The following is a 26797-nucleotide window of genomic DNA, read 5'->3' on the forward strand; positions in this document are numbered from 1 at the left end:
GTGTCTATAGATCTTTTGATTTGTGGCTATGGTAGCTGTGGTAATTCACTGAACAGACATTTGTTAAATGCCAATAGGCCTGGTACTAGGTGCTAGAGATGTAGTAGTAAGCAAGAGACAAATCCTTGTTCTCATGACATTGATAATCTAGTGGGAGGATTCAGATAAACATATATAAAAATAAACAAGTAAGATAACTTTACATGGAGATAACTCTATAAAGAAAATAATATAGGGTCATATGATAAAGTTCCTGAGTAGAAAGGGGCTTCTTTAGCTAGGATGTCTAAAAAGGTCTTTCTGAGAAACTGTCCTGTGAGTTTGCGAATAGAACAATTAGAATGAGAAAGCCTGAAAATGTGGAGAAAAAACATTAAAAACTGAGAGAGTAGCAAGAATACAGAGCCCTTAAGATGTGAATAAGTTTGACATGTTGGAAGATTAGAATGACAGTCAGTGAGTCCAGATGATGGTAAATTAAAAGGAAAACGACAGGAGATGAGATCAAGAGGTAGGTAGGCTGGCAGGGCCAAATCATGTAGGGCCATAGTGGGGAATTAGAATTTTATTCCCTATACAATGAGAGGCCACTGCTATCTCACCCACATGATAACATTACTGTGGTGAGATAAAGTTACATTGAACCACTTATAATTTCTGCTTTCTCAATCTTCTATTCTTGTCATCAGAAGTATATATGTAAAAATTGGAGGTAGAGGCAGAGTTTTTTCTATAAGGTTATATTTGGGACTCAAACAATGAGTATAATTTCACAGCATTTATTAACTATGATCCTAACTTCGCTCTTACTAAAATAATGAAAAAATTAAAAAATTATTCCTTAAATTTGTTTTTTGAACAAATTCATTTTCCTGACTATATTTAGCATATAGTTCTGTATAAAATAAAGAAAAACCGATTTAAAATAAAAAATCAGACCAAGCAGCACTACAAGGTTCATTTATTTGCAAAACTATTATGACTAAATTTCAAGACAGAAAATGAAACACTTTCCATTACACTAATACGATTGCAGAGGAAATGGACTTAAAGTGATTCTTTCCCCCTATTTTGGGGGATCCAGGAAATGAAAGATAGACTAGAGAGTTCAACTAAGTATGTTACAATTATCTCAACTTGATCTTCATCAAACTTCTAAAAGGATGATTCAGCTACCTATGAAGCAGAGTATCAGCAAGTGGCTAGAACAAGGAGACAGAGGAAATGAGAGAGGCTCCTGTGAACACTTTATACCAATACTTGCAGCACTTTTGATTTTTAGGGGTGAATACCCTCAGTTAAGTGGAAATTATTTTTAACCATTTTCCATCAATCTTCCTCAGGTAGAGATAATTTATAGAACGGACTGCTTGGACTGGAGTTATATCAGGATTTTTATATGGTGGTACAACATTTCTAAGAAAAACTTAGTAGACTGAATGTTTGGTTAATTTGCTCAAGAAGTATAGTCTATGTTGTAAATATTCTGCTGCTACTGTCTTGAGCCTTGAAAAAGCCTTCTCTTCACAAGAAATACAAATGCTACATTTAAATAGGTCCAAGGATATTTACTTTTCATTCTGAGAAAATAAAATGTTTGAAAATAATTTAAAAATCACATAGTTTAAATAAAAAGTCAGAACTAAAATTAGTTTCTATAAAATGAATATAAATGATTTTCTCCTACCAAGTTTAAAGAAAAGAAGCAGAGTCATAAATAATTCTAGCTTGCCAGAGGCATGGCTATTTCTTTATACTGACTGCCGACTATCTAATTTAATTAGAGGTATTAAACTCCTTGCTGAGGTCAACAAGCCTTACTTCCTCCAATATTACACTTCAACCAGTGCTCATTAATGTGTCTACTGAATGGATTAACACACCTAAAGATATATGTACAAAGGACAGGGGGGACAACCTAATGATATCCAGTTGTTCATTTATAATAGGACACATGTTCTAGGCCTCAACTTATTACCACTAATGTGGAATTTATTAAATTCAGGAGAAAAAAATACCAATACAGAAAGTGATTTTTTATCAAGGAGAACTGGTATAAGACTACTGGCTTCTATGATTAAGTTTAAACATTTAACCTATCAAAAATAAAGTGATACTAAAATAAAACTAAAATATAAGCCTGCTACTTAAAATTTTATATACTAGAACTCTGAGGAACAGATTACAGGCAAGAGTCATTAAGTATAGGGAAATGGGAAACATCAGCATATAGAGAAATAAATGTTTATAAGGTTTTAAAAAATTTCTATGAAAAGAAGGTTTAGGCTAATTACACTAATTATGAGATCAAATAAAAATACTCTTTCCACTGGACTTAAAAGTTGCTATTGTTTCTTGACGGAGAATGGCAGTGTCAGGACGTATATGACTACATTGTTCATACATACAGAGTTGAAACATGGCTTTAGTTTGACATTGACAGAGTAGATTTTACTTAAATTGATTTAAATTTCTACTAGAGAAAATAAGACATTTCTCCAAAGAGTATATACAAATGGGCAATGAGCAAATGAAAAGATGTTCAGTATCATTGGAAGCCAAATGCAAATCAAAACCACAATGAAATATCATTTCACACCTACTACTATGGCTATAATTATTTTTTTAAAAAACAGAAAATAACAAGTGCTGGCAAAGATATCGAAAAATCGCAACCCTTTGGTAGGCATTCCTGGTGAAAATGTAAAATGATGCAGTTGCTGTGGAAAACAGTCTGACAACTTCTCAGAAAGCTAAATATACAATTACCATACGACCCCAGCGATTCTACTCCTAGCTATATATAGCTAAATTGAAAATAGGGGTTCAAATAAATATTTGTATGCCAATGTTCGGTGCAACATTGTTTACAAGAACCAAAAGGTGGAAACAACCCAATTTCTAGTTACAGATGAATGGATAAACAAAATGAGGTATATACTTGCAACAGAATATTATTTAGCCTTAAAAAGGAATAAAGGGCTGATGCATGCTATAACATGAATGGATCTTGAAGACATGCCAAGTAAAATAGGCACAAAAGGACACATATTGTATGATTCCACTTATATGAGGTTCCTAGAACTGGCAAATTCATAGAACAGGTGGATTAGAGGTTACCAGGGCTAGCTGAAGGAGGAATGGGGAATTACTGTTTAATGGGTACAAAGTTGCAGTTTGAAAATTTTTAAAAATTCTGGAACGAAAAAAATAAAAATACAAAGACTTCTGGGTCTTCTGCACAGTATATAAAGGTTTGAAGTAACCACTCTGATCTAACAACAAGTAAAAAGCTGAACAAACTGAAAATCAACAATTCTTTTTAGATCCATCAGAGAGGTGAAGTCACAGGACAAATGCTCCCCTCCCCATTCCTGACTGGAGAGAAACAGATAATCACAGCTGACTGATGGAATATAGTGCCAGCGTAGGAAAATCTGAATTAAAACTGAACTGCTGGAAGCTCAGTGTGGACAATCTAAGAGTTAAAAACTCCAGGAGAAATCAGTCTTAGGGGGAAACTCCCCTACTTTTTTGAGTTTTATTTCCAAGAGCCCTACCAGGTCCTCATGGTGAATAATAGAGAAAAATACCCTCTTGCTTTATGGAAGGGGAGGGGAAAAACAATTATTTGAAACACACCAAAACATTCTGTTCTTTAAAAGGCCTGCCCTCAGGAGAAACTATTTTACCAAAGCCTGACCTACCTGAGAAAAGAATAATAGCCAACTCTGGCTCCTCGGAATGTCATGCTATCCCATCTAAGGGGAGGGACTGAAAAACACTGGTGACATTCACAATCTAGGGCCACAGGCTCAGCAAAAGACTGAAACCTAATTGTGGGACAATGGAGTGCTTCCCCTTCCCCACACGTCACCACCATACCACTGAAGGCCTGTTTACCAGAGTTCATTTTACCTAGCATATGTTCAGATTTCAATAAAAAATTGCAAGGCAAAAAAACATAGTCTTTAATTAAAGAGACTGAACAAGCGTCAGACCAGAATAAGCACCAGAGTCAGATGTGGCAGGGATGCTAGAATTATCAGACCAGGAATGTAAAACAACTATGGTTAATATGCTACGGGGCTCTAATGGAAAAAGTAGACAACATGTAAGAACAGATGAACAAGGTATGTAGAAAGATGGAAATTCTAGGAAAAAATATCAAGAAAAAATGCTAGAATTAAAAAAACACTGGAACAGAAATTTTAAAATGTCTTGGGTAGGCTCATTCACAGACTAGACACAGCTGAGGAAAGAATCTCTAAGCTTCAGGATATCTCAATAGAAACCCCCAAAACAGAAAAGCAAAGAGAAAAAAGACATATTCACAACAGAATATGCAAAAACTGTGGACTACCATGAAAGATGTAAATACATATAATGGGAATACTGAAAGAAGAAGAAAGAGAAAAAGAAACAGAAGCAATATTTGAAGCAATAATACCTGATAATTTCCCTCAACTTAGTGTCAGTCATCAAACCCAGATACAGGAAGTTCAGTGAATACCAAGCAGGGTAAATGTCAAAAAACTACACCTAGGTATATTATATTTAAACTCAAAAAATCAAGGAGAAAGAACAAATTCTTCAAAGAAGGCAGAGGGAAAAAAAATCTTACCTACAGAGTAGCAAGGATAAAAATTACTTCTGACATCTCAGAAATTACATAAGCAAGAAGAGAGTTGAGTGAAATATTTATTGAGAGAGACAGAGCTAAAACATACCACACGCTTAGAATTCTGTACCCTGTGAAATTATCCTTCAAAAGTGAAAAAGAAATAAGACTTTCTTGGACAAACAAAAATTGAGGGAGTTTGCTGCCTGTAGATCTACCTTATAAGAACTGTTAAAGCAAGTTCCTCAGAGAGAAGAAAAACATTTAGGTCAGAAACTTGGATCTACATAATGAAAGGAAGAGCATAACAAAATGAATAAATGAGGGTAAATTAAAACTTTTAATTTTCTTAGTCATAATTAGTTTAACAGAACATAGTTTAATAATAGCAACAATGTATTTTAATATGTATGCTCATATTCATATATATAGGCTTACATATACTTATAATAAGTGATGACAGCAATGATATAAGGCATGGGAAGGAGGGATTAGGAATACTGTGTTATTACTACAAGCAGAAATATATAAGTAGTACAGTATAATTTTTTTTTTTTGAGACAGGGTCTCACTTTGTCACCCAAGTTGGAGTGCAGTGGTGTGAACCTGGCTCACTGCAGGCTCAACCTCTCCAGATTCAGGTGATGTTCTCACCTCAGCCTCCCAAGGTGCTGGGACCACAGGTAACCACCACCATGCTTGGCTAATGTTTGTGTTCCTTGTAGAGATGAGGTTTCATCATGTTGCCCAGGCTGGTCTTGAACTCCTGGACTCAAGTGATCTGCCAGCCTCTGCCTCCCAAAGTGCTGGGATTACAGGTGTTAGTCACTGCACCCAGCTGGTATAGTGTAATTTGAAAGTGGACTTGGATTAACTATAAATGTACAGTGTAAACTCGACAGCAATCACTAAAAAAAGTTAAAAAAAGAAGCATAATTAACATGTTAAGAGAGAATGGAATCACATAAAATGCTCAATTAAAGCAGAAAAGGCAGAAAAAGCATAAAAGACAAAACTAGGAACAAAGAACAAGGGCAACAATAGAAAAAGTAGAATATAGTATACAGAAATAGAAAACAGTAAACAATATACTAGATATTAATTCAACTATATTAATAATCACTTTAAACATCAATGTTATGATATACCAATTAAAAGATATTGCCAGAGTGGAGCTAAAAACATGACCCAACTATATACTGTCTACTAGAAACTCTCTATAAAGACAAATATAGACTAAAAGTAAAAAGATATACCATGTAACACTAATCAAAAGAAAGCAGGAGTAGCTATATTAATTTCAGACAGAACAGACTTCAGAGCAAGTAACTTATCAGGGATAAAGAGGGGGTTCATATAATAAAGGAGTCAATACTAAAGATGACATAGTGATCCTTACATGTAGGTGTCTAACAATGAAGCATCAAAACGTAAGAAGCAAAATCTGACAAACTCACATGTAACATTCACCAAGATAGACTGTATTGTGGGCCATCAAACACACCTTCACAAATTCTAAAGAACAGAAATCATAAAATGTCTGCTCTCAAACAGTGGAATTAAATAGAAATGAGGATGATGATGGGGGGAGGAAGGGGGGAAATTATAAATGAGTAACAGAAAGATAGCTGGAAAACCCCAAAATACCTGGAGATTAAATAACATACTTGTTAAAAACACATGGGTCAAAGAAGGTATCTCAAAAGAAATTAAGAAATATTTTGAACCACATGGAAATGAAAAAGTTCTAGAAAGAGATAGTGGTGATGGTTGCAAAACACTGTAAGAGTAATTAAAGTCAATGAATTTATTAAAAATGATTTCAAAAATGGTTAAAATAAACTTAATCTCTAATAAATTTAGTGCATAAAATTTTCACCATTTCAGAGTACAAGTTTAATTAGAACTCCCTTTAACAACTCTTTTTTTTTTTTTTTGAGATAGTCTCACTCTGTTGTCCAGGCTGCAGTGCAGTGGTGCAATCTCAGCTCACTGCAACCTTTGCCTCCCAGGTTCAAGCAATTTTCCTGCCTTAGCCTCCCGAATAGCTGGGACTACATGTGTGTGCCACCACACCCAGCTAATTTTTATATTTTTAGTACAGATGAGGTTTCACTATGTTGGCCAGGATGGTTGAAATCTCTTGGCCTTGCGATCCGCTGGCCTTGGCCTTCCAAAGTGTTGGGATTATGGGCGCAAGCAACCGCGCAGGGCCAACAATTCTTAAATGGTGCTATCATCTCTAAAATTTGTCTTATTTGCAATGATAAAGGATTGTTAAACATCCATTTCAAATGCTTCCTTTTAAAATAATTAAGGAGTCTTGTGCCTATTCTGAGGAAAACAGGTATCTTATTTGACATTTCTACAAAGGTCACAGGAATAAAGTATCAAGTCTCATGTAATTACCAAGTTTAATATAGTGAAGTAAAAATATCCTGACATAGTTTTCTTTAATAACAAAGGCATTTTAATAGAAAATAATCTACTTTGTTCCACTCTTAGGTTTGCAATCTAAGATACTATTAATTTTTACAAATTAAAACCATGATGAGATATCCTCTCTCACACCTATTAGAATGGCTATTACCAAAAAGACAAAACGTAATGGCAAAGATGTGAAGAAAAGGGGACTTTGGCACATAGGCGGTAGGAATTTAAGTTAGTACAACCATTATGGAAAACAGTATGGGGGTTCTTCAAGAAATTTAAAATTAGAACTATCATATTATCCAGCAATCCCATTACTGGGTATGTATCCAGAGAAAATGAAATCAGTGTGTCAAAGAGATTATCTACACTCACATTCAGTGCAGCCTTATTCACAATAACCAGGATATGGAATCAATCAAGAATCCATCAGTTGATGAATGGATAAAGAAAATGTGGTATATATAAAAAATGGAACACTATTCAACCTCAAAAGAGAACGAAATCCTGTGATTTATAAAAACAAGGATCAACTTGGAGGACACTGTGTTAGGTAAAGTAAGCCAGGCACAAAAAGACAATGCATGATCTCACTTTTAAGTGGAATCTAAAGAAGTTAAACTCATAGAAAGACGGAGCACAGGAAGTCCTCATTTAATGTCATCAATAGGTTCTTGGAAACTGTGACTTTAAGCAAACAGTAGGCCTTCAAATAATGTCATTTCCTTCACAGTTTCATTATAAGGTTGATGATAAAATACAATTGGTTTCATCATATGTCATTTTCCTTAAATGGAGGGAATCAATGTTTATGGGGAACAGTATGAAATTGGAGAAGAAGCTGGTCAAAGGACACAAAATTTCAGTTAAGATGAATGAGTTAAAGAGAGTTACTGCACACCATAATGACTATAGTTAAGAACAACATGCTGTATACTTGAGAATTGCTAAGAGAATAGATTTTAAGTGTTCTCACAATGAAAAACTGGTATGGGAGTTAATGCATATTTTAACTAGCTTGATTTAGCTATTCCACAATGTTTACACATATCAAAACGTGTTATATACCATAAATATACACAATTTCAATTTATTAATTAAAAAATAAATAATGGTTAAAAAAGACAAATATAAGAAAAGAAAGGGTACCGATTACTAAGACAGTCACTATTGTAGGACAGTAGAATAGTAATATACTATCAATTTTAGACCCTACTTTGGGGTTTAAAAGTTGTATCCATGGAGCCATGATTAAAATTACTTACTTATTTATTTTTGAGACAGTGTCTCACTCTGTCACCGAGGCTGGAGTGTAGAGGTGCAGTCTTGGTTCACTGCAGCCACAAACACCTGCACTCAAGCAATCTTCCCACCTTAGCCTCCAAACAGCTGGGACTACAGGCACACACCACCTTGCTTGGCCAATTTTTTTGGTAAGGACAGGGTGTCACTATGCTACCCAGGCTGGTCTCGAACTCCTGGGCTCCAGCAATCCTTCCAAAGTGCTGAGATTACAAGTGTAAGCCACTGTGCCTGGCTTATTTATCTTTTTATACTGTACTTCAACTGCCTCTAATTTGGGTATGATTTATTTTCACAGAGATTTAAAATGAGTTCACAGAAAAAATGGTTCATGTGAAGTTTTAACGAACCTTTACTTTATTCTGATTCCATTTAACATCATATACTATTATCAGCATTCATGGCTCATCTTGTACTTCTAAAAAGCGTATGCTAAAAAATTCTACAGCAAACTTCATATTGAATATGCTTCCCTAGACTTATTAATTACCACTACCTGCACCACTCATTGCACTCTAATTAGTACCCACATATTAGTTTTCCTAGCTATTACCCATTGATTAGGCAATTTGTAACAATATTCTAAAATGGAAACAAAAGGCATAAAAAGTAGCTCACACAGTTTGGCATTCTGTCCCTAACCAAATCTTATCTTGAATTGTAATCACTGGGTATTGAGGAAGGAACATGGTGGGGGGTGATTGGATCATGCTGTTGTAGTGGTAATGAGTTCTCATGAGATCTGATGGTTTTATAAGTGTTTGACAGTTTCTACTTCACATGCTCACACTCTCTGTTGCCTGCCACCATGTAAGATGTTCCTGCTTCCCCGTCCACCATGACTGTAAGTTTCCTGAGCCTTCCCCAGCCACATGGAACTATGAGTCAATTAAACCTCTTTTCTTTATGAATTACCCAATCTCAGTATTCTTTATAGCAATGTGAAAACAGACCAATACAGTAGTCAATCAAATCTTACAAAAGATTTGTAAAGAGTCCTAAACTTCCTTTTAAAGAGACTATGTTAAACAGCCCTGTTTCATAGCTTATTAGTGAAGTGTGAAGAGATTTAATATCAGACAAAAAAGTATCAAGTAAAATGGCTGATCATGTTCAGCTGGTTAAATTTAGTAACAGCTTTAGATAAACTGAGGATAGGATTTTCAGTAAAACCCTGGAGGAAAAACAAACAGACTCAGAAGAAATTGGAGAAGGAAGAGGTAAAGCAGAAACGTTGGATAAAGTTTCATTTATAAAAATGTTTCTCACTAACAAAACCAAGTATGAGCTGTACTGAATACATACAGCTGTATGTATGAGGTATACTCTGAGGTATACTCAGAGCTGTACTCTAAGGTATCTCTGTAGCTACAAAGACTTTTCAATGGCTGTGTGAGCTACACCAAAATGGTGGTGTAAATTTTTTTAACAGTTAAGTGTGCCATCAATATTCTATGATATCCCTTATAAATTCTAAGGTAGCAAGACTTATTTTAACTAAAGAACTCTTATTTGTTATATTAGTTTTAGCTCAAATGTATGTGATACAGCATGTTATATTTTAAGTGCTTTGGATGTATGTACATGTTTTCTTGAGACAATGTCTTACTTTGTCACCCAGGTTGGAGTATAGTTGTGTGATCATGGCTCACTGTAGCCTGGACATACCAGGCTCAAGCAATCCTCCCAGAGTAGTCTCCTGAGTAGTTGGAACTATAGGCACATGCCACCATGCCGGGCTAATTTTTAAATTTTTGGTAGGGGGTCTTGCTATGTTACCCAGGCTGGTCTCAAACTCTTCGGCTGAAGCAATCTTCCAGCCAAAGTGCTGGAATTTCAGGGATAAGCCACCATGCCTGGCCTGGAATAACTTCTATTTTATTTTCCTTTCCCTCAATCAACATAAATATCTAAGGGCCTTGAAATATCATTCTACCGAAGGGAGAAGATCCAAGATGGCCCTTTAGGAGCAGCTCAGGATTGCAGCTCCCAGTGAAGGCGCAGAGGGTGAGTGGATGTCACATTTCCAGACTGATCTTTATTGCCCACAGACCAGGAGAGTCCCAGGCAGAGGAACCCCATGGGTCGCCAGCGCAGCTGTGTTGGCCAGCACAGCTGTTTTGGCTGGCGCGGCAGCTCTCTGTAAAAAATACACTGGTCTGGTTGCCTTTTTAAGCTGGCAATTGGAGCTCTGAGAAGGCAGATTTGCCCATTCATCTGATTAAACAGGTCTGAAACAGGGAGCCAGGCCAGGAGATTCCCGGGCAGTGCCGTTGTTTCAGCCAGTGCAGTGGGTCGCCGCATGGGAAATCACACAGATCCTGGCGCCCTTTCAGCAGGCGACTGGAACACCTGAGAGAGAGTCAACTGTTCAACTTAAAAAAAAAGGCTCTGGGACAGGGAGCAGATGATCAGGCTCGCAGGTCCCACCCCCACAAAAACAAACAAACAAAAAACAGCAATTGGAAACACTCAGGGCTGAGAGTTTCATGACAAGCACAGCTGAACCCAGGACAATGCAGTTTGGTGGGGGAGGGGCGTCTGCCATTACCAAGGCACTCCATCCCTACAGAGGTAGTCCACTATTGCTGAGGCAGCCTGCCGTTGCCAAGGCAATCCGACATAACAGAGAGAGTCCGCAATTACAGAGGCGGGCCACCAGAGGCAGGCCACCATTGCCGAGACAATTCTAACCACACCCATATAAACAGGACTGCAGGGAAGTTCACAGGGCGGCAGGGTGGAGCCCACAGCAGCTCAGCAAAGCCTCTGCAGGCAGACAGTGACTATGCTGCCTCCTTGCTGGGAAGGGCACCCTGAAAAAAAAAGGCAGCTGCACAACGGATACTCATAAATAAAGGCCTAACTCCCCGGGACAGAGCACCTGGAAAAAAAAAAGGGGGTTTATGAGTTCTGCTGCGGCAGACTTAAACGTACCTGCCTAAGAGCTCTGAATAAACAATGGAGCTCACAGCTCAGCAGTTGAGCTCCTATAAAGAACAGACTGTCTCCTCAAGCAGCTTCCTGACCCCCATATGTCCAAAGAGTCACCTCACAAAGGACTGATCAGACTGACATTTGGCGGGCATCATTCTGGGACAAAGAGCAGAAGAAAAAACTGGTAGCAACCCTCACTGTTCTGCAGTTCCTGCAGGTGATCCCCAGGCAAGCAGGGCCTGGAGTGGACCTCAGCAGTCCTAAAGCAGAGGGGTCAGACTATTAGAAAGAAAACTAAGAAACAGAAATAACTTCATCATCAACAAACTGGACATCCACTCAGAGACCCAACCTGAAAATCAGCAACTACACAGACGACAGGCGGATAAATACAAAAGGTGGGAAGAAACCAGCGCAAAAAGGAGGAAAACACCTGAAACCAGAACACCTCTCCCCCTACAAGAGATAACACCCCTCACCAGCAAGGGAACAAAGCTGGATGGAGAATGAGTGTGATGAAATGACAAAAACAGACTTCAGAAGGTGGGTAATAAGAAACTTCTGGGAGTTAAAAGAACATGTTCTAACTCAATGCAAAGAAGCTAAGAACCTTGAAAAAAGATTTGACGAAATGATAACAAGAATGGACAACTTAGAGAGGAATATGAGTGAATTGATGGAGCTGAAAAACACAACACGAGAACTTCACATAGCATACACAAACTTCAACAGCCAAATTGACCAAGCAGAAGAAAGGATATCAGAGGTCAAAGATCAACTCAATGAAATAAAACAAGAAGGCAAGATTACAGAAAAAAGCGCAAAAAGGAAAGAACAAAGTCTCTAAGAAATGTGGGACTATGTGAAGAGACCTAATCTGTGTTTGATAAGTGTACCTGAATGTGACGAAGAGAATGAATCCAAGCTAGAAAATACTCTTCAGGATATTATCCAGGAAAACTTCCCCAACCTAGCAAGGCAGGCCTATATTCAATTCCAGGAAATATACAGAACACCACAAAGATATTCCTCAAGAAGAGCAACACCAAGGCACATAATCGTAATATTCACCAGGGTTGAAATGAAGGAGAAAATGCTAAGGGTAGCCAGAGAGAAAGGTCGGGTCACCCACAAAGGGAAGCCCATCAGACTCACAGCAGATCTCTCAGCAGAAACCCTACAAGCCAGAAGAGAGTGGGGACAATATTTAACATTCTTAAAGAAAAGGACTTTCAACCCAGAATTTCATATCCAGCCAAACTGAGCTTCATAACTGAAGGAAAAATAAAATCCTTTGCAAACAAGCAAGTACTCAGAGATTTTGTCACCACCAGGCCTGCTCTACAAGAGCTCCTGAAAGAGGCACTACACATAGAAAGGAACAACCGGTACCAGCCATTCCAAACACATACCAAATGCTAAAGAGCATCAACAAAATGAAGAATCCGCATCAACTGATGGGCAAAACAGCCAGCTAGCATCAAAATGGCAGTATCAAATTCACACACAACAATATTAACCCTAAATATAAAGGAGCCAAATGCACGAATCAAAAGACACAGACTGGCAAATTGGATAAAAAGCCAAAACCCAGCAGTGTGCTGTATCCAGGAAACCCACCTCACATGCAAGGATACACATAGGCTCAAAATAAAGGGATGGCGGAAGATTTACCAAGCAAATGGAGAGCAAAAAAAAGCAGGAGTTGCAATTCTCGTCTCTGATAAAATAGGCTTTAAAGCAACAAAGATCAAAAGAGACAAAGGAGGACATTACATAATGGTAAAAGATTCGATAAACAAGAAGAACTAACAATCCTAAATATGTATGGACCAAATACAGGAGCACCCAGATATATAAGGGAAGTTCTTAATGACTTACAAAGAGACTTAGACTCCCACACAATAATAGTGGGAGATGTTAACACCCCATTGTCAATATTAGACAGATCAACCAGACAGAAAATTAACAAGGATATCCAGGACTTGAACTCAGACCGGGAACAAGCAAACCTGATAGACATTTACAGAACTCTCCACCCCAAATCCACAGAATATACATTCTTCTCAGCACCACATCACACCTACTCTAAAATTGACCACATAATTGGAAGTAAATCACTCCTCAGCAAATGCAAAAGAACGGAAATCATAACAAACAGTCTCTCAGACCACAGTGCAATCAAGTTAGAACTCAGAATTCAGAAACTAACTCAGAACCGCACAGCTTCATGGAAACTGAACAACTGGCTCTTGAATGTTGATTGGATAAACAATGAATGAAATGAAGGCAGAAATAAAGAAGTTCTTCGAAACTAATGAGAACAAAGACACAACATATCAGAATCGCTGGGACACATTTAAAGCAGTTTCTAGAGGAAAACATACAGCAATACGTGCCCAATGAGAAGAGTGGAGAGATCCAAAATTGACACCCTATCGTCAAAATTGAATGAGCTGGAGGAGCAAAATCAAAAAACCTCAAAACCAAGCAGAAGACAAGAAATAACTAAGATCAGAGCAGAATTTAAGGAGACAGAGATACAAAAAACCCTTCAAAAAATCCATAAATCCAGGAGCTGCTTTTATGAAAAGGTCAACAAAATAGACAGACCACTAGACAGATTAATAAAAAAGAAAAGAGAGAATAACCAAATAGATGCAATAAAAAACAATAAAGGGAAAATCACCATGGATCCCACAGAAATTTAAACCATCATCAGAGAATATTACAAACAACTCTATGCATATAAACTAGTAAACCTGGAAGAAATGGATAAATTCCTGGACACTTGCATCCTCCCAAGCCTTACCCAGGAATAAGTCGAAACCCTGAATAGACCAATAACAAGATCTGAAGTTCAGGCAGCAATTAAGAGCCTACCACACAAAAAAAGCCCAGGTCCAGATGGGTTCACAGCCAAATTCTACCAGACAAACAAAGAGGAACTGTTACCCTTCCTTCTGAAACTATTCCAAATAATCCAAAAAGAGGAAATCCTTCCCAAATCATTTTATGAGACCAACATCATCCTGATACCAAAACCCGGCAGAGACAACAAGAAAAGAAAACTTCAGGCCAATATCCATGATGAACATAAGATGCAAAATCTTCAATAAAATAATGGCAAGCTGATTGCAACAGCACATCAAAAAGCTTGTCCACCATGATCAAGCAGGATTCATCCCGGGGATGCAAGGCTGGTTCAACATACGCAAGTCTATAAATGTAATTCACTGCATAAACAGAACCAAAGACAAAAACCACATGATTATCTCAATTGATGCAGAGAAGGCCTTTGACAAAATTCAATAGCCCTTTATGCTAAAAACCCTCAATAAACTCGGCATTGATGGAACATATCTCAAAGTAATAAAAGCTATTCATGACAAACCAATAGCCAATATCATACTGAATGGGCAAAAACTGGAAGCATTCCCTTTGAAATCCAGCACTAGACAAGGATGCCCTCTCTCACCACTCCTATTCAATATTGTACTGGACGTTCTAGCCAGAGCAATCAGGCAAGAAAAAGAGATAAAGTGTATTCAAATAGGAAAGGAGGAAGCCAAATTGTCTCTATTTGCAGACAACATGATAGTATATCTAGAAGACCCCATCGTCTCAGCCCAGAATCTCCTGAAACTGATAAGCAACTTCAGCAAAGTCTCAGGATATAAAATCAATGTGCAAAAATCACAAGCATTTGTCTACACCAATAACAGACTTAAAGAAAGCCAAATCAAGAATGAACTGCCATTCACAATTGCTACAAAAAGAATAAAATACCTTGGAATACAACTCACAAGGAACATAAGGGACCTCTTCAAGGAGAACTACAAACCACTGCTCAACGAAATAAGAGAGGACACAAACAGATGGAGAAACATTCCATGTTCATGGTTAGGAAGAATTAATATCGTGAAAATGGCTATACTGCCCAAAGTAATTTACAGAATCAATGCTCTCCCCATCAAGCTACCATTGACTTTCTTCACAGAACTGGAAAAAACCACCATGAACTTCATATGGAACCAAAAGAGAGCCCGCATAGCCAAGTCAATTCTAAGCAAAAAGAACACAGCGGGGGGCATCACACTACCGGATTTCAAACTATACTACAAGGCTACAGTAATCAAAACAGCATGGTACTGGTACCAAAACAGAGATATAGACCAATGAAACAAACCAGAGGCACCGGAGGCAACACAACATATCTACAACTATACAATCTTTGATAAACCTGACAAAAACAAGCAAGGGGGAAAGGATTCCCTGTTTAACAAATGGTGTTGGGAAAACTGGCTAGCCATGTGTAGAAAGCAGAAACTGGACCCCTTCCTGACACCTTACACTAAAATTAACTCCAGATGGATTAAAGACTTAAACATAAGACATGGCACCATAAAAACCCTAGAAGGAAATCTAGGCAAAACTATCCAGGGCACAGGAGTAGCCAAGGACTTTATGAACAAAACACCAAAAGCATTGGCAACAAAAGCCAAAATAGACAAACGGGACCTAATGAAACTCCACAGCTTCTGCACGGCAAAAGAAACAGTCACTAGAGTGGATCGGCAACCAACAGAATGGGAAAAAATTTTTGCAGTTTACCCATCAGACAACAGGCTGATATCCAGAATTTACAAAGAACTCAAACGGATTTACAGGAAAAAAACAAACAAGCCTATTCAAAAGTGGGCAAAGGATATGAACAGACACTTTACGAAAGAAGACATATACGAGGCCAACAATCATATGAAAAAATGCTCATCGTCACTGGTCATCAGAGAGATGCAAATCAAAACCACATTGAGATACCATCTCACGCCAGTTAGATGGGCGATCATTAAAAAATCTGGAGACAACAGATGCTGGAGAGGATGTGGAGAAAAAGGAACACTTTTACACTGTTGGTGGGAGTGTAAATTAGTTCAACCATCGTGGAAGACAGTGTGGCGATTCCTCAAGGCCTTAGAAATAGAAATTCCATTTGACCCAGCAATCCCATTACTGGGTATATATCCAAAAGACTATAAATCGTTCTACTATAAGGACACATGTACACGAATGTTCATTGCAGCACTGTTTACAATAGCAAAGACCTGGAATCAACCAAAATGCCCATTGATAATAGACTGGATTGGGAAAATGTGGCACATATACACCATGGAATATTATGCAGCAATCAGAAATGATGAGTTTGTGTCGTTTGTAGGGACATGGATGAATCTGGAGAACGTCATCCTCAGCAAACTGACACAACAACAGAAAATGAAACACCGCATATTCTCACTCATAGGTGGGTGATGAAAAATGAGAACACATGGACACAGAAAGGGGAGTACTAAACACTGGGGTCTATTTGGGGGAAAAGGGGAGGGCCAGTGGGAGGGGGAGGTGGGGAGGGATAGCCTGGGGAGAAATGCCAAATGTGGGTGAAGGGGAGAAGGAAAGAAAAGCACACTGCCATGTGTGTTCCTACGCAACTGTCTTACATGCTCTGCTCATGTACCCCAAAACCTAAAATCCAATAAAAAATTAAAAAAAAAAAAAAAAAGAAACAGTCATTAGAGTGAATCGGCAACCAACAGAATGGGAAAAAATTTTTGCAGTTTACCCCTCTGACAAAGGGCTGATATCCAGAATTTATAAAGAACTAAAACAGATTCACAAGCAAAAAACAAATATACCCATTCAAAAGTGGGCAAAGGATATGAAGAGACACTTTACAAAAGAAGACATACATGAGGCCAACAAACATATGAAAAAATGCTCATCATCACTGGTCATTAGAGAAATGCAAATCAAAACTACATTGAAATACCATCTCACACCAATTAGAATGGCGATCATTAAAAAATCTGGAGACAACAGATGCTGGGGAGGATGTGGAGAAATAGGAACACTTTTACACTGCTGGTGGGAGTGTAAATTAGTTCAACCATTGTGGAAGATAGTGTGGCAATTCCTCAAGGACCTAGAAATAGAAATTCCATTTGACCCAGCAATCCCATTACTGGGTATATATCCAAAGGATTATAAATCTTTCTACTATAAGGACACATGCACATGAATGTTCATTGCAGCACTGTTTACAATAGCAAAGACCTGGAACCAACCCAAATGCCCATCGATGACAGACTGGACAGGGAAAATGTGGCACATATACACCACAAAAAGCAACATACAAAATTTGCAGCCATCAGAAACGATGAGTTCATGTCCTTTGTGGGGACATGGATGAACCTGGAGACCATCATTCTCAGCAAACTGACACAAGAAGAGAAAATGAAATACCGCAGGTTCTCACTCACAGGCGGGTGTTGAACAATGAGAACACGTGGACACTGGGAGGGGAACACTACACACTGGGGTCTGTTGGGGGGAATAGGGGAGGGACAGCAGGGGGTGGGGAGCTGGGGAGAGATCGCATCGGGAGAAATGCCAGATGCAGGTGAAGGGGAGGAAGGCAGCAAATCACACTGCCACGTGTGTACCTATGCAACTATCTTGTATGTTCTTCACATGTACCCCAAAACCTAAAATGCAATTAAAAAAAAAAAAGAAATATCATTCTACCAATGTAAACAAACACAGAAATCTTTTAATTTGTTATATTCCTTGATATGGTTTGGCTCTGTGTCCCTGACTAAATCTCATTTCATACTGTAATCCACATGTGTCAAGGGAGGGAACCTGGTGGGAGGTGACTGGATTATGATGAAGGTATCCCTGTGCTGTTCTTATGAATGAGTTCTCATGAGAGCTGATAGTTTTAAAGTGTGGCACTTCCCCTTTGTTTGCTCTCTTGCCTGCAGCCATGTAAGACATGCCTTGCTGCTTCCTCTTTGCTTTCTGCCACAATTGTAAGTTTCCTGAGGCCTTTCCAGCCATGCAGAACTGTGAGTCAATTAAACCTCTTTTGTTTACAAATTACCCAGACTCAGGTAGTATCTTTTTAATTTTATTTATTTATTTATTTATTTATTTATTTATTTATTTATTTATTTTAGAGATGGGGTTTCACCATGTTGGTCAGGTTGGTCTCGAACGCCTGACCTCAGGTGATCCACCCACCTTGGCCTCCCCAAGTGCTGTGATTACAGGCATGAGCCACCACGCCCATCCTTTATGTTTTTGTTATACTTTAAGTTCTGGGGTACATGTGCAGATTGTTCAGGTTACATAGGTATACACGTGTCATGGTGGTTTGCTGCATCCATCCCCCCATCATCTAAATTAGGTATTTCTCCTAATGTTATTCCTCCCAACCCCCCCAACCCCTTGCTATCCTTGCTATCCCTCCCTTAGCACCTCTCCCCAACCCCTTGACTGGCCCTGGTGTGTGATGTTCCTCTTCTTGTGTCCATGTGTTCTCATTGTTCAACACCCACTTATGAATGAGAACATGCGATGTTTGGTTTTCTGTTCTTGTGTCAGTTTGCTGAGAATGATGGTTTACAGCTTCATCCACATCCCTGCAAAGGGACATGGCTTTTTTATGGCTGCATAGTATTCCATCGTGTATATATGTCACATTTTCTTTATCCAGTCTATCACTGATGGGCATTTGGGTTGGTTCCAAGTCTTTCCTATTGTAAACAGTGCTGCAATAAACATATGTTGTGTATGTCTTTATAACTGAATGTTTTATAATCCTTTGGGACTCAGGTAGTATCTTTACAGCAGTGTGAAAACAGACTAATATATCCCTATTTTCTTGAAGGTAAATCCTTTGTTAAGACTGTAACCAATCAGAAATGAAAGTGGAAACATTACAAGAGACACTTCAGAAAGGAAAAAAAAAAGGATCGTAAAAGAGACTATTATGAACAACTGTATGCCAACAAATTGGATAACCTATAGGAAATGGATAAATTTCTAGAAGAAAACCGCCTACCAAAATTGAATCAGGAAGAAATGGAAGGCTTGAAAAGAACAGTAACAATGAGACCGAAGAATTAATTAAAAGTCTTCAACAAAAAACCCAGGACTAGACAGCTTCACATCTGAATTCTACCAAACATTTGAAGAATTACTATCAATATTTAAACTTCCAAAAAACAGAGTAAGAGGGAATACTTCCAAACACATTTTATAGAGCCAGCATCTCCTTGATCCCTAAGCTACACATAGATACCAGAAGGAAGGAAAAACACAGATTAATTTCTCTGATAAACACTGATGCAAAAATCCTCAATAAAATATTAGCAAACTGAATCAATCCAACAACATATCAAAAAGATTATATATCAAGATCAAGTGGGATTTATCCCTGGCATGAAAGGCTAATTTAACATACACAAATCAATCGATGTGACATATCACATTAGCAGAATAAAAGTTAAAAACTATGTGATTATGTGATCATCTCAATTGATACAGAAAAAGCGTTAAAGTCCAACATCATTTTTTAGGTAAAACTCTTGACAGTTTAGGTATAGAAAGAAAGTTCCTCAACACAATAAAGGTAACATATAAAAAACCCATCACTAACATTATACCGATGGGGAAAAACTGAAAGCTTTTCTATTAATATTGGATACAAGGCAAGGATGCCCACTTTTGCTGCATTTATTCAAGACAGTACTGGAAGTACTAGCAGGAGCAATCAGACAAGAAACGGAAATGTAAGACATCCAAATCAGAACAGAAAAAGTGAAATTATCTTAATTTGCAGATAACATGATCTACTATGTAGAAAGCTCCAGAGAGTCCACAAAAACAATGTTACAACTAACAAATGAATTCAGTAATGGTGCAGAATACAAAAATCAACATACAAAATTTGCCAGCATTTCTATACACAGATTATGACTTAACTGAAAAATCAAGAAAACAACCCTACTTATGACAGCATAAAACATACTTAGAAATAAATTAACCAAGGTGGTAAAAGATTTGTACTCTGAAAACTATGAAACATTGATGATGAAAATTTAATATGCAATGAAATGGAAGGATATCTTGGATTGAAAGAATATTGTTAAATGTTCATAATATCCAAAGAAATACACAAATTTAATGGATCCCCATAAAAACTCCAATGGCATTTTTCACAGAAATAGAAAAATCAATTCTAAAATACATATGGAACCACAAAAAAAACCCATCACATAGCCAAAGCTAAACAGAAAAAAACACAGAGAGGCATCATATTCCCTGCTTTAAAATTATATTACAGTCTAGGCACAGTGGCTTATACCTGTAGTCCCAGCACTTTTGGAGGCTGAAGAGGGAGGATTGCTTGAGCCCAAAAGTTTGAGACCAACCTGGGAAAAATGGCAAAACCCCATCTCTTCCAAAAATACATAAACTAGCCAGGATGGTGGCGTGTGCCTGTAGTTCCAGCTACTCAGGAAGCTGAGAGAGAATCACTAGAGCCCAGAGATTGAGGCTACGGTGAACTGAGATTGCACCACTGCATTCCAGCCTGGTTGAAAGAGTGAGATACTATCTCAAAAATACATATATAAATAAATATTATATTACAAAGCTACAGTCATCAAAATGGTATGGAACTGGCAATAAAAACAGAAACATATACCAGGGGAACATAACAGAGATCCCAGAAATAAATCCAAACATATACAGTAAACTAATTTTTGACAAGGGCACCAAGAAGACCAATAGGGAAAGGATAGTCTCCTCAACATGGTCTGGGGAAAATGGCATTTCCACCTGAAAAAGAATAAATCTGGATCCTTATCTTACACCACACACAAAAATCAACTTACATGGAGAAAAGACCAAAATGTAAGAGATGAAACCCAGAAGAGGACATAGAAGAAAAGCTCCTTGACACTGGCCTTGGCAATGATTTTTCTGGACATCACACCAAAAGCTCAGGCTACAAATGCAAAAATAAATAGATGGTACTACATAAAACTAAAAAGCTTCTGCAGAACAAAGGTAATCATCAATAAAATGAAAAGGCACCCTAGAGAGGGAAAACATATTTGCAAACCCCCTATCTATTAAGGGATTAATATCTAAAATTTATAAGGGTCTTTTAAGTCAATAGCAGAAAAACAAATAACCTGATTAAAAACTGGGCCAAGGACCTAAACCGACATTTATTCAAAGACATAAAAATGGTGAACTGGTATATAAAAAGGTACTCAGCAATCACATTAATCATCACAGAAATTCAAATCAAAACCACTATGTGATATCACTTTATACTCATTGGAATGCTATTGCCAAAAAGGCAAGACACAACTAACACTGGTAAGGATGTGGAGAACGGGGAACACTAATACACTGTTGGTAGGAATGTAGCTTGATACAGCAATTATGAAAAAGAAAAAGTAATAAGGTTCTTAAAGAAATTAAAAGCAGAACTATCATTTGACCCAGGAATCCTTTTTCTGGGCATATACTCAAAAGAGATGAAACGACCACCTCCTCAGGATATCTACATTCCTATTTCGTTTCTGTATTATTCACAATAATGAAGATAACCAAAACTGTCCATCAATGGACAAATTGATAAAATGTGGTATATATGCATACAACGAAATATTATTCAATGTTAAAAAGGAGATTCTGCCTCTTGCTACACATGAATGGCCCTGGAGGGACATTATGTGTCCTAAGTGAAATAAGCCAGACACAGAAAGAAAAATATTATAAGATATCACTTATATGTGAAATAAAAAAAAATAATGGAGAAAATATACAGAGATAGAGAACAAGACAGTGGTTACCAGGGGTGGAGTGGGGTAGGAAATGGGGACACAGAGATCAAGGATAAAAAGTAACAGATATGTAAGATGAACAAGTCTAGAGAATTAATGTACAATGAAAATTGTACGGTATTTGGGATTTTGTTAAGTAGATTTTTAGCTGCTCTTTTCATACACAAAAAAGTAACTATGTGAGATGATAGATATGTTCATTTCATTCACCATAGTAACCATTTTATTATATATATGTATCCCACATCATGTTGTAAACCCTAAATATGCACAATAAAATTTATTTTTAAAAAAGACTGCAATCTTTAACCATATCTTGTTCCTTAAGAAAAACATAGTTTGCTGTACAACCACTCCATTTTCAAGACAGCATTGGGTGGAGTGGTGTACTATACCCAGAAACAGTGCTTTATCAATTCAACCTCTTTCTTATGTATTTTATGTATTAATTGCTTCAATTATGAGCATTTTAACTTGAAAGCACTTCTCAGCACTTACTTTTTTTGTCAAAGAATCATCAGAATCAGAAGGCATTCTTGTTGATACATGAAATATTACTTCTACTGTAGAGGTAGCAAAATATGGAGTGGTCAATCCAGTGCTTTTGTTTTTTTGTAGTCCTCCCATAAAACCACAATGGTTTGTAAGATTTACCTAGAAGCAATGAAGAACCACATAAATTAATCAAACAAAACTTAAACATACTATTGAGAAAGACTCAAACTTCTTGCTTAAGAAAAAAATTGATAATGAAGTCTTTTGCATGTTATCAACCAACTTAATCTAGAATTGTTAGAATGGATTTGTACTGGTTTTTTTTTTTTGCTTTTTTTTGAGACGGAGTTTCGCTTTTGTTGCCCAGGCTGGAGTGCAATGGTGTGATCTTGGTTCACTGCAACCTTTGCCTCCCAAGTAGCTGGGATGACAGGCATGTGCCACGATGCCCAGCTAATTTTATATTTTTAGTAGAAACGAGGTTTCTCCATGTTGTTCAGGCTGGTCTCTAACTCCCAACCTCAGTTGATCTGCCTGCCTCGGCCTCCTAAAATGCTGGGATTACAGGTGTGAGCCACCGCACCTGGCCTGTACTGGTATTTTTTAAGATATAAGGATCTCTAATTAGTAAGAGTTAATGGCCAGGCATAGTGGCTCACACCTGTAATCCCAGCACTTTGGGAGGCTGAGGCAGGTGGATCATGAAGTCAGGAGTTTGACACCAGCCTGGCCAAGATGGCGAAACCCCCATCTCTACTAAAAAATACAAAACTTAGCCACGCACAGTGGCGGGCACCTGTAATCCCAGCTACACGGAAGGCTGAGGTAGGAGAATTACTTGAACCTGGGAGGCGGACGTTGCAATGAGCCGAGATTGTACCACTGCACTCCAGCCTGGGTGACAGAGCAAGACTCTGTCTCCAAAAAAAAAAAGTAGGCGTTAACTAGGAAAGATATCAACTTCTGTGCACTATGCATCTTTTGTTAGCCTACTAGGTGTTAATGGTAAATTATAAAGGCTGTCATAGCACACCAAGGTCAGGAAGAAAAACATCAAGTATGGAAATGATTTTGGGAAAAGTTAAAATAGTAATATCAGTTTGACAAAATGATTAATCTTGGTGTGCTGTGTTTACTTGTAAAATTGGCTTCCTGATTTGTTAGTACTTATCACAGTCCACAACAAAAATCACAAATGCAGAACTTAACTACACTTTAATTACATTTAAAAACAACAAAGTAATCTGTACAAAGATTTAAAAAAATTTTTATTTTCTGATTATAAATATAATACACATTAATATTGGAGTAGTAGCACTGGATGATATTCCCTGAACCTGTGTGATGCACAGAAGCCAAGAATTTGTGTTCATTGTAAAAAATTAGGAAAACATAGAAGAAAGAAATTGGAAATCATCTGTATTTCCCTACTTAGAGAAAACCATTTATATATATGCTATACAATAAAAAAAAGTGAGTAACAGATAAAATGAAGAATTATAAAAAAAAAAAAAGTGCCTGCACCATGTGAACTGAACACGTCTCAAATATCAGTATAACTGGCTGAATACATATATGATTGTTAGATTTTTATGCCATTACTGAATGGCATAATGGTATTAATAATGGCTACATACACATATGATTGTTAGATTTTTATGCCATTACTATAAGATTACCTTAATCTCTTACAGTTTAAAATTTATTAACTCAGTAATATATTTACATAATTAGAAATAAAGTATAAAAAAGCATACCAAAATTCTTCCTTCCATCTCCTTCCTGCAACTACTGTTACCTTCTCAGAAAGCAATTTAAGTATCTTTAGAAAAATATTATCTGCATAAATTCTTATATGTTTGTGTGTACATCCATGCATGTTTGTGTGCATATACACACAGTACATGCACATAAAACATTCTGTTTCTTGCTTTTTGTAATTAATATAACTTGAAAAATACTCCTTATTTTTAAATAATGAGTAAAGAGATTCCTCATTTTTGGTTCCATGGCTTCACAGAAGTTCATTTTACTGATGTACAGTAATTTAACTAGTCCCCTAATTGAAGGATATTAAGGTTGTTTTCAGGCTTTTGCTATTACAGTAAATGCTGCAGCAAAATAACACTGAACTCATATCATGTTTCATTTGTGAAAGTAGAGCTATGGACAAATAGTTAAAAGTGAAACTTTAAGTCAAAGGGCATGTGGACTTCTAATTTCAAAACACACTCTACAGATGCCACCAATGATGTATGAGAATGCCTGCTGTCAAATATAGTATATTATCATACTTTATGACCTTTGCTAATCTGACGGGTGACAAATGGTATCTCCGGGTAGATTTTTTGTTTTGTTTTTAGTTCAGAAAGTTACTTATTTTCAAGTCAATTCTCTGATAATGTAAAGGAGAAAGTCTCAGTTCAGTGTTTTTTCGCTGTAAACACTGAACACTTGCTGATCTCTATTGTTTAAACGACTGAAGAGTCACTTGAAGAAATGAAAAAATTAAAAAGAAATCCCAAGTACACTTTACCCAGAATCCCCCAGTGCAAAACTTATCATGACCAGGATACTGACATTGGTATGGTTAAGAGACAGAGCATTTTCAACAATGCAAGGATCCCCCATGTTACCCTATTATGTGAGCCATACCTACTTCCCTCCTACTCTATCCGCTCCTTAACCCCTGGCACTCACTCATCTGTTCTTTACTTCCATAACTATCATTTCAAGAACGTTATATGAATTGTATTACATCCTGTAGGATGTAATCTTTTCAAGTGTTTGGAAATTTTCCTGTTATCTTTTTGTTAATGATTTCAAGTTTGATTCCATTGTGGTTCAAGGACATATTCTTACGATTTCAACGTTTTTAAATTTGTTGGGGCTTGTTCTATGGCCCAGGATATGATCTACTTGGTGCATGGTATATGTTCTGTGAGAACATATATACATTATATATATAATATATATTCTGCCATTGTTGGGTGGAGTATTTAACACATGTAGATTAGATCTTGTTGGTAGGTGCTATTGTTGAATTCCTCCATGTACTTGTTCATTTTGTCTCATTTTTCTCTTAATTGTTGAGGAGTGAAGTCTCCAGCTAATTTTTGTATTTTTTGTAGAGATGGGATCTCACTATGTTGCCCAGGCTGGTCTCAAAACTCCTGGCTCAAGAAATCTCCTGCCTCAGCCTTGCAAAGTGCTAGGGTTATAGGTGTGAGCCCCATGCCCAGCCTAAGTTTATTTTCTCTGCTGTTCAGACTGTTTCTACAGTTTTATCTTCCAGTTTATGGATTCATTCTTCTGTACCCCCATTCCCACTCCCCTAGGTTGTTGGGTGCAACTACAGAGTCTTTTTATTTCAGTCATTACATTTTTCACTCTAAAACTTTCATTTGTCTGTTCTTTACATTTTCTATTTCTTTGCTGAGACTATTTTTCATTCGTTTGAATTGTGTTACCAATTGCCTACTGAAGCATTTCTATTAAGGTGGCTTTAAATACTTGTGTGAGCATCTGCTGGTTTTTTAAAATTCAGTTTGAGATCTTCCCAGTTCTGGATATGACATATAATTTTTTACTAAAATGTACAACTTTTCATGAGACTCTAGATCTTATTTAAAATTTCTGTTTTAGCTGGTTGTTTGAAGAGTCTGCTCTATCAGGGAAAAGAATAGAGAATAGGGTGAAAAGGCTGACTTGTTTCTGCCAGGTGGAAGGAGAATTACATGTTCTCTACTCAACCTCTGTTGATACTTGGAAAGCGGGAAAGATCCTCATTCGTGCTATGTAGAGGTAGAAGTTCTGGCTTCCTATGTGATGTTCACTGACACACTAGTAAGGGTGACCTCACTACTGCTGGGTGATAGTAATTAAGTCCTAATTCTCCTCAAGGCCTTCTCTGAAATGACTCCAGAGGAGAGTAGGTACCTCAGTAATGTTGGGTGGTCATGGAATTCTACGTTTCCCATGTAGTCTCCACTGATACTTGGGTATGAATGGGAGACTCATTACTAACTGGTAGACATGAAAGTCTAGGATTTCTAGTTGGCTTTGTCTGGCACTATTTAATATTATCCCAGTGTGGTGTTGGGATTCATTACAGCCTCATGAAGATGGAAGTCTAGGCTCCTTACCTGACCTTTTCTGTCAGGGTGGGGATGGGGTCAAGTTATTCTCTATGGTGTTTGGCTGGAGTAGAGCAGTTATTATCTAAATGTTTTTCTGCCTTTTTAGGTTGCTCCTTTCCTCGTCCTTTGGCTAGAAAGAGCAGGCTTTGGTTGGTGCTTTTTGTCTGCAC

At 37.4% G+C, this 26797-nt stretch overlaps 1 protein-coding gene across 21 annotated transcripts in view; it reads right to left on the reverse strand.

Moving 5' to 3' along the window:
- Positions 1 to 26797, reverse strand: part of RALGAPA1 (Ral GTPase activating protein catalytic subunit alpha 1) — a 289470-nt gene that overhangs the window by 40459 nt on the left and 222214 nt on the right. For 14 of the 21 annotated variants that reach the window (XR_013521153.1, XR_013521149.1, XM_078334789.1 and 11 more), the window contains one exon: positions 22492 to 22647. Coding sequence is in view for 12 of the 21 variants with exons in the window: in XM_078334789.1 (XP_078190915.1) it covers positions 22492 to 22647 (156 nt within the window). In the remaining 9 variants the exon portion in view is untranslated. Of the gene's footprint in view, positions 1 to 5275; positions 5530 to 21030; positions 21144 to 22491; positions 22648 to 26797 lie in introns of those variants that run through there. The other 7 variants (XR_013521150.1, XR_013521148.1, XR_004729827.3 and 4 more) reach the window with 3 other exon arrangements.

The sequence above is a fragment of the Callithrix jacchus genome, chromosome 8 (assembly GCF_049354715.1).
Source record: "Callithrix jacchus isolate 240 chromosome 8, calJac240_pri, whole genome shotgun sequence".
Lineage (NCBI taxonomy): Eukaryota > Metazoa > Chordata > Mammalia > Primates > Cebidae > Callithrix > Callithrix jacchus.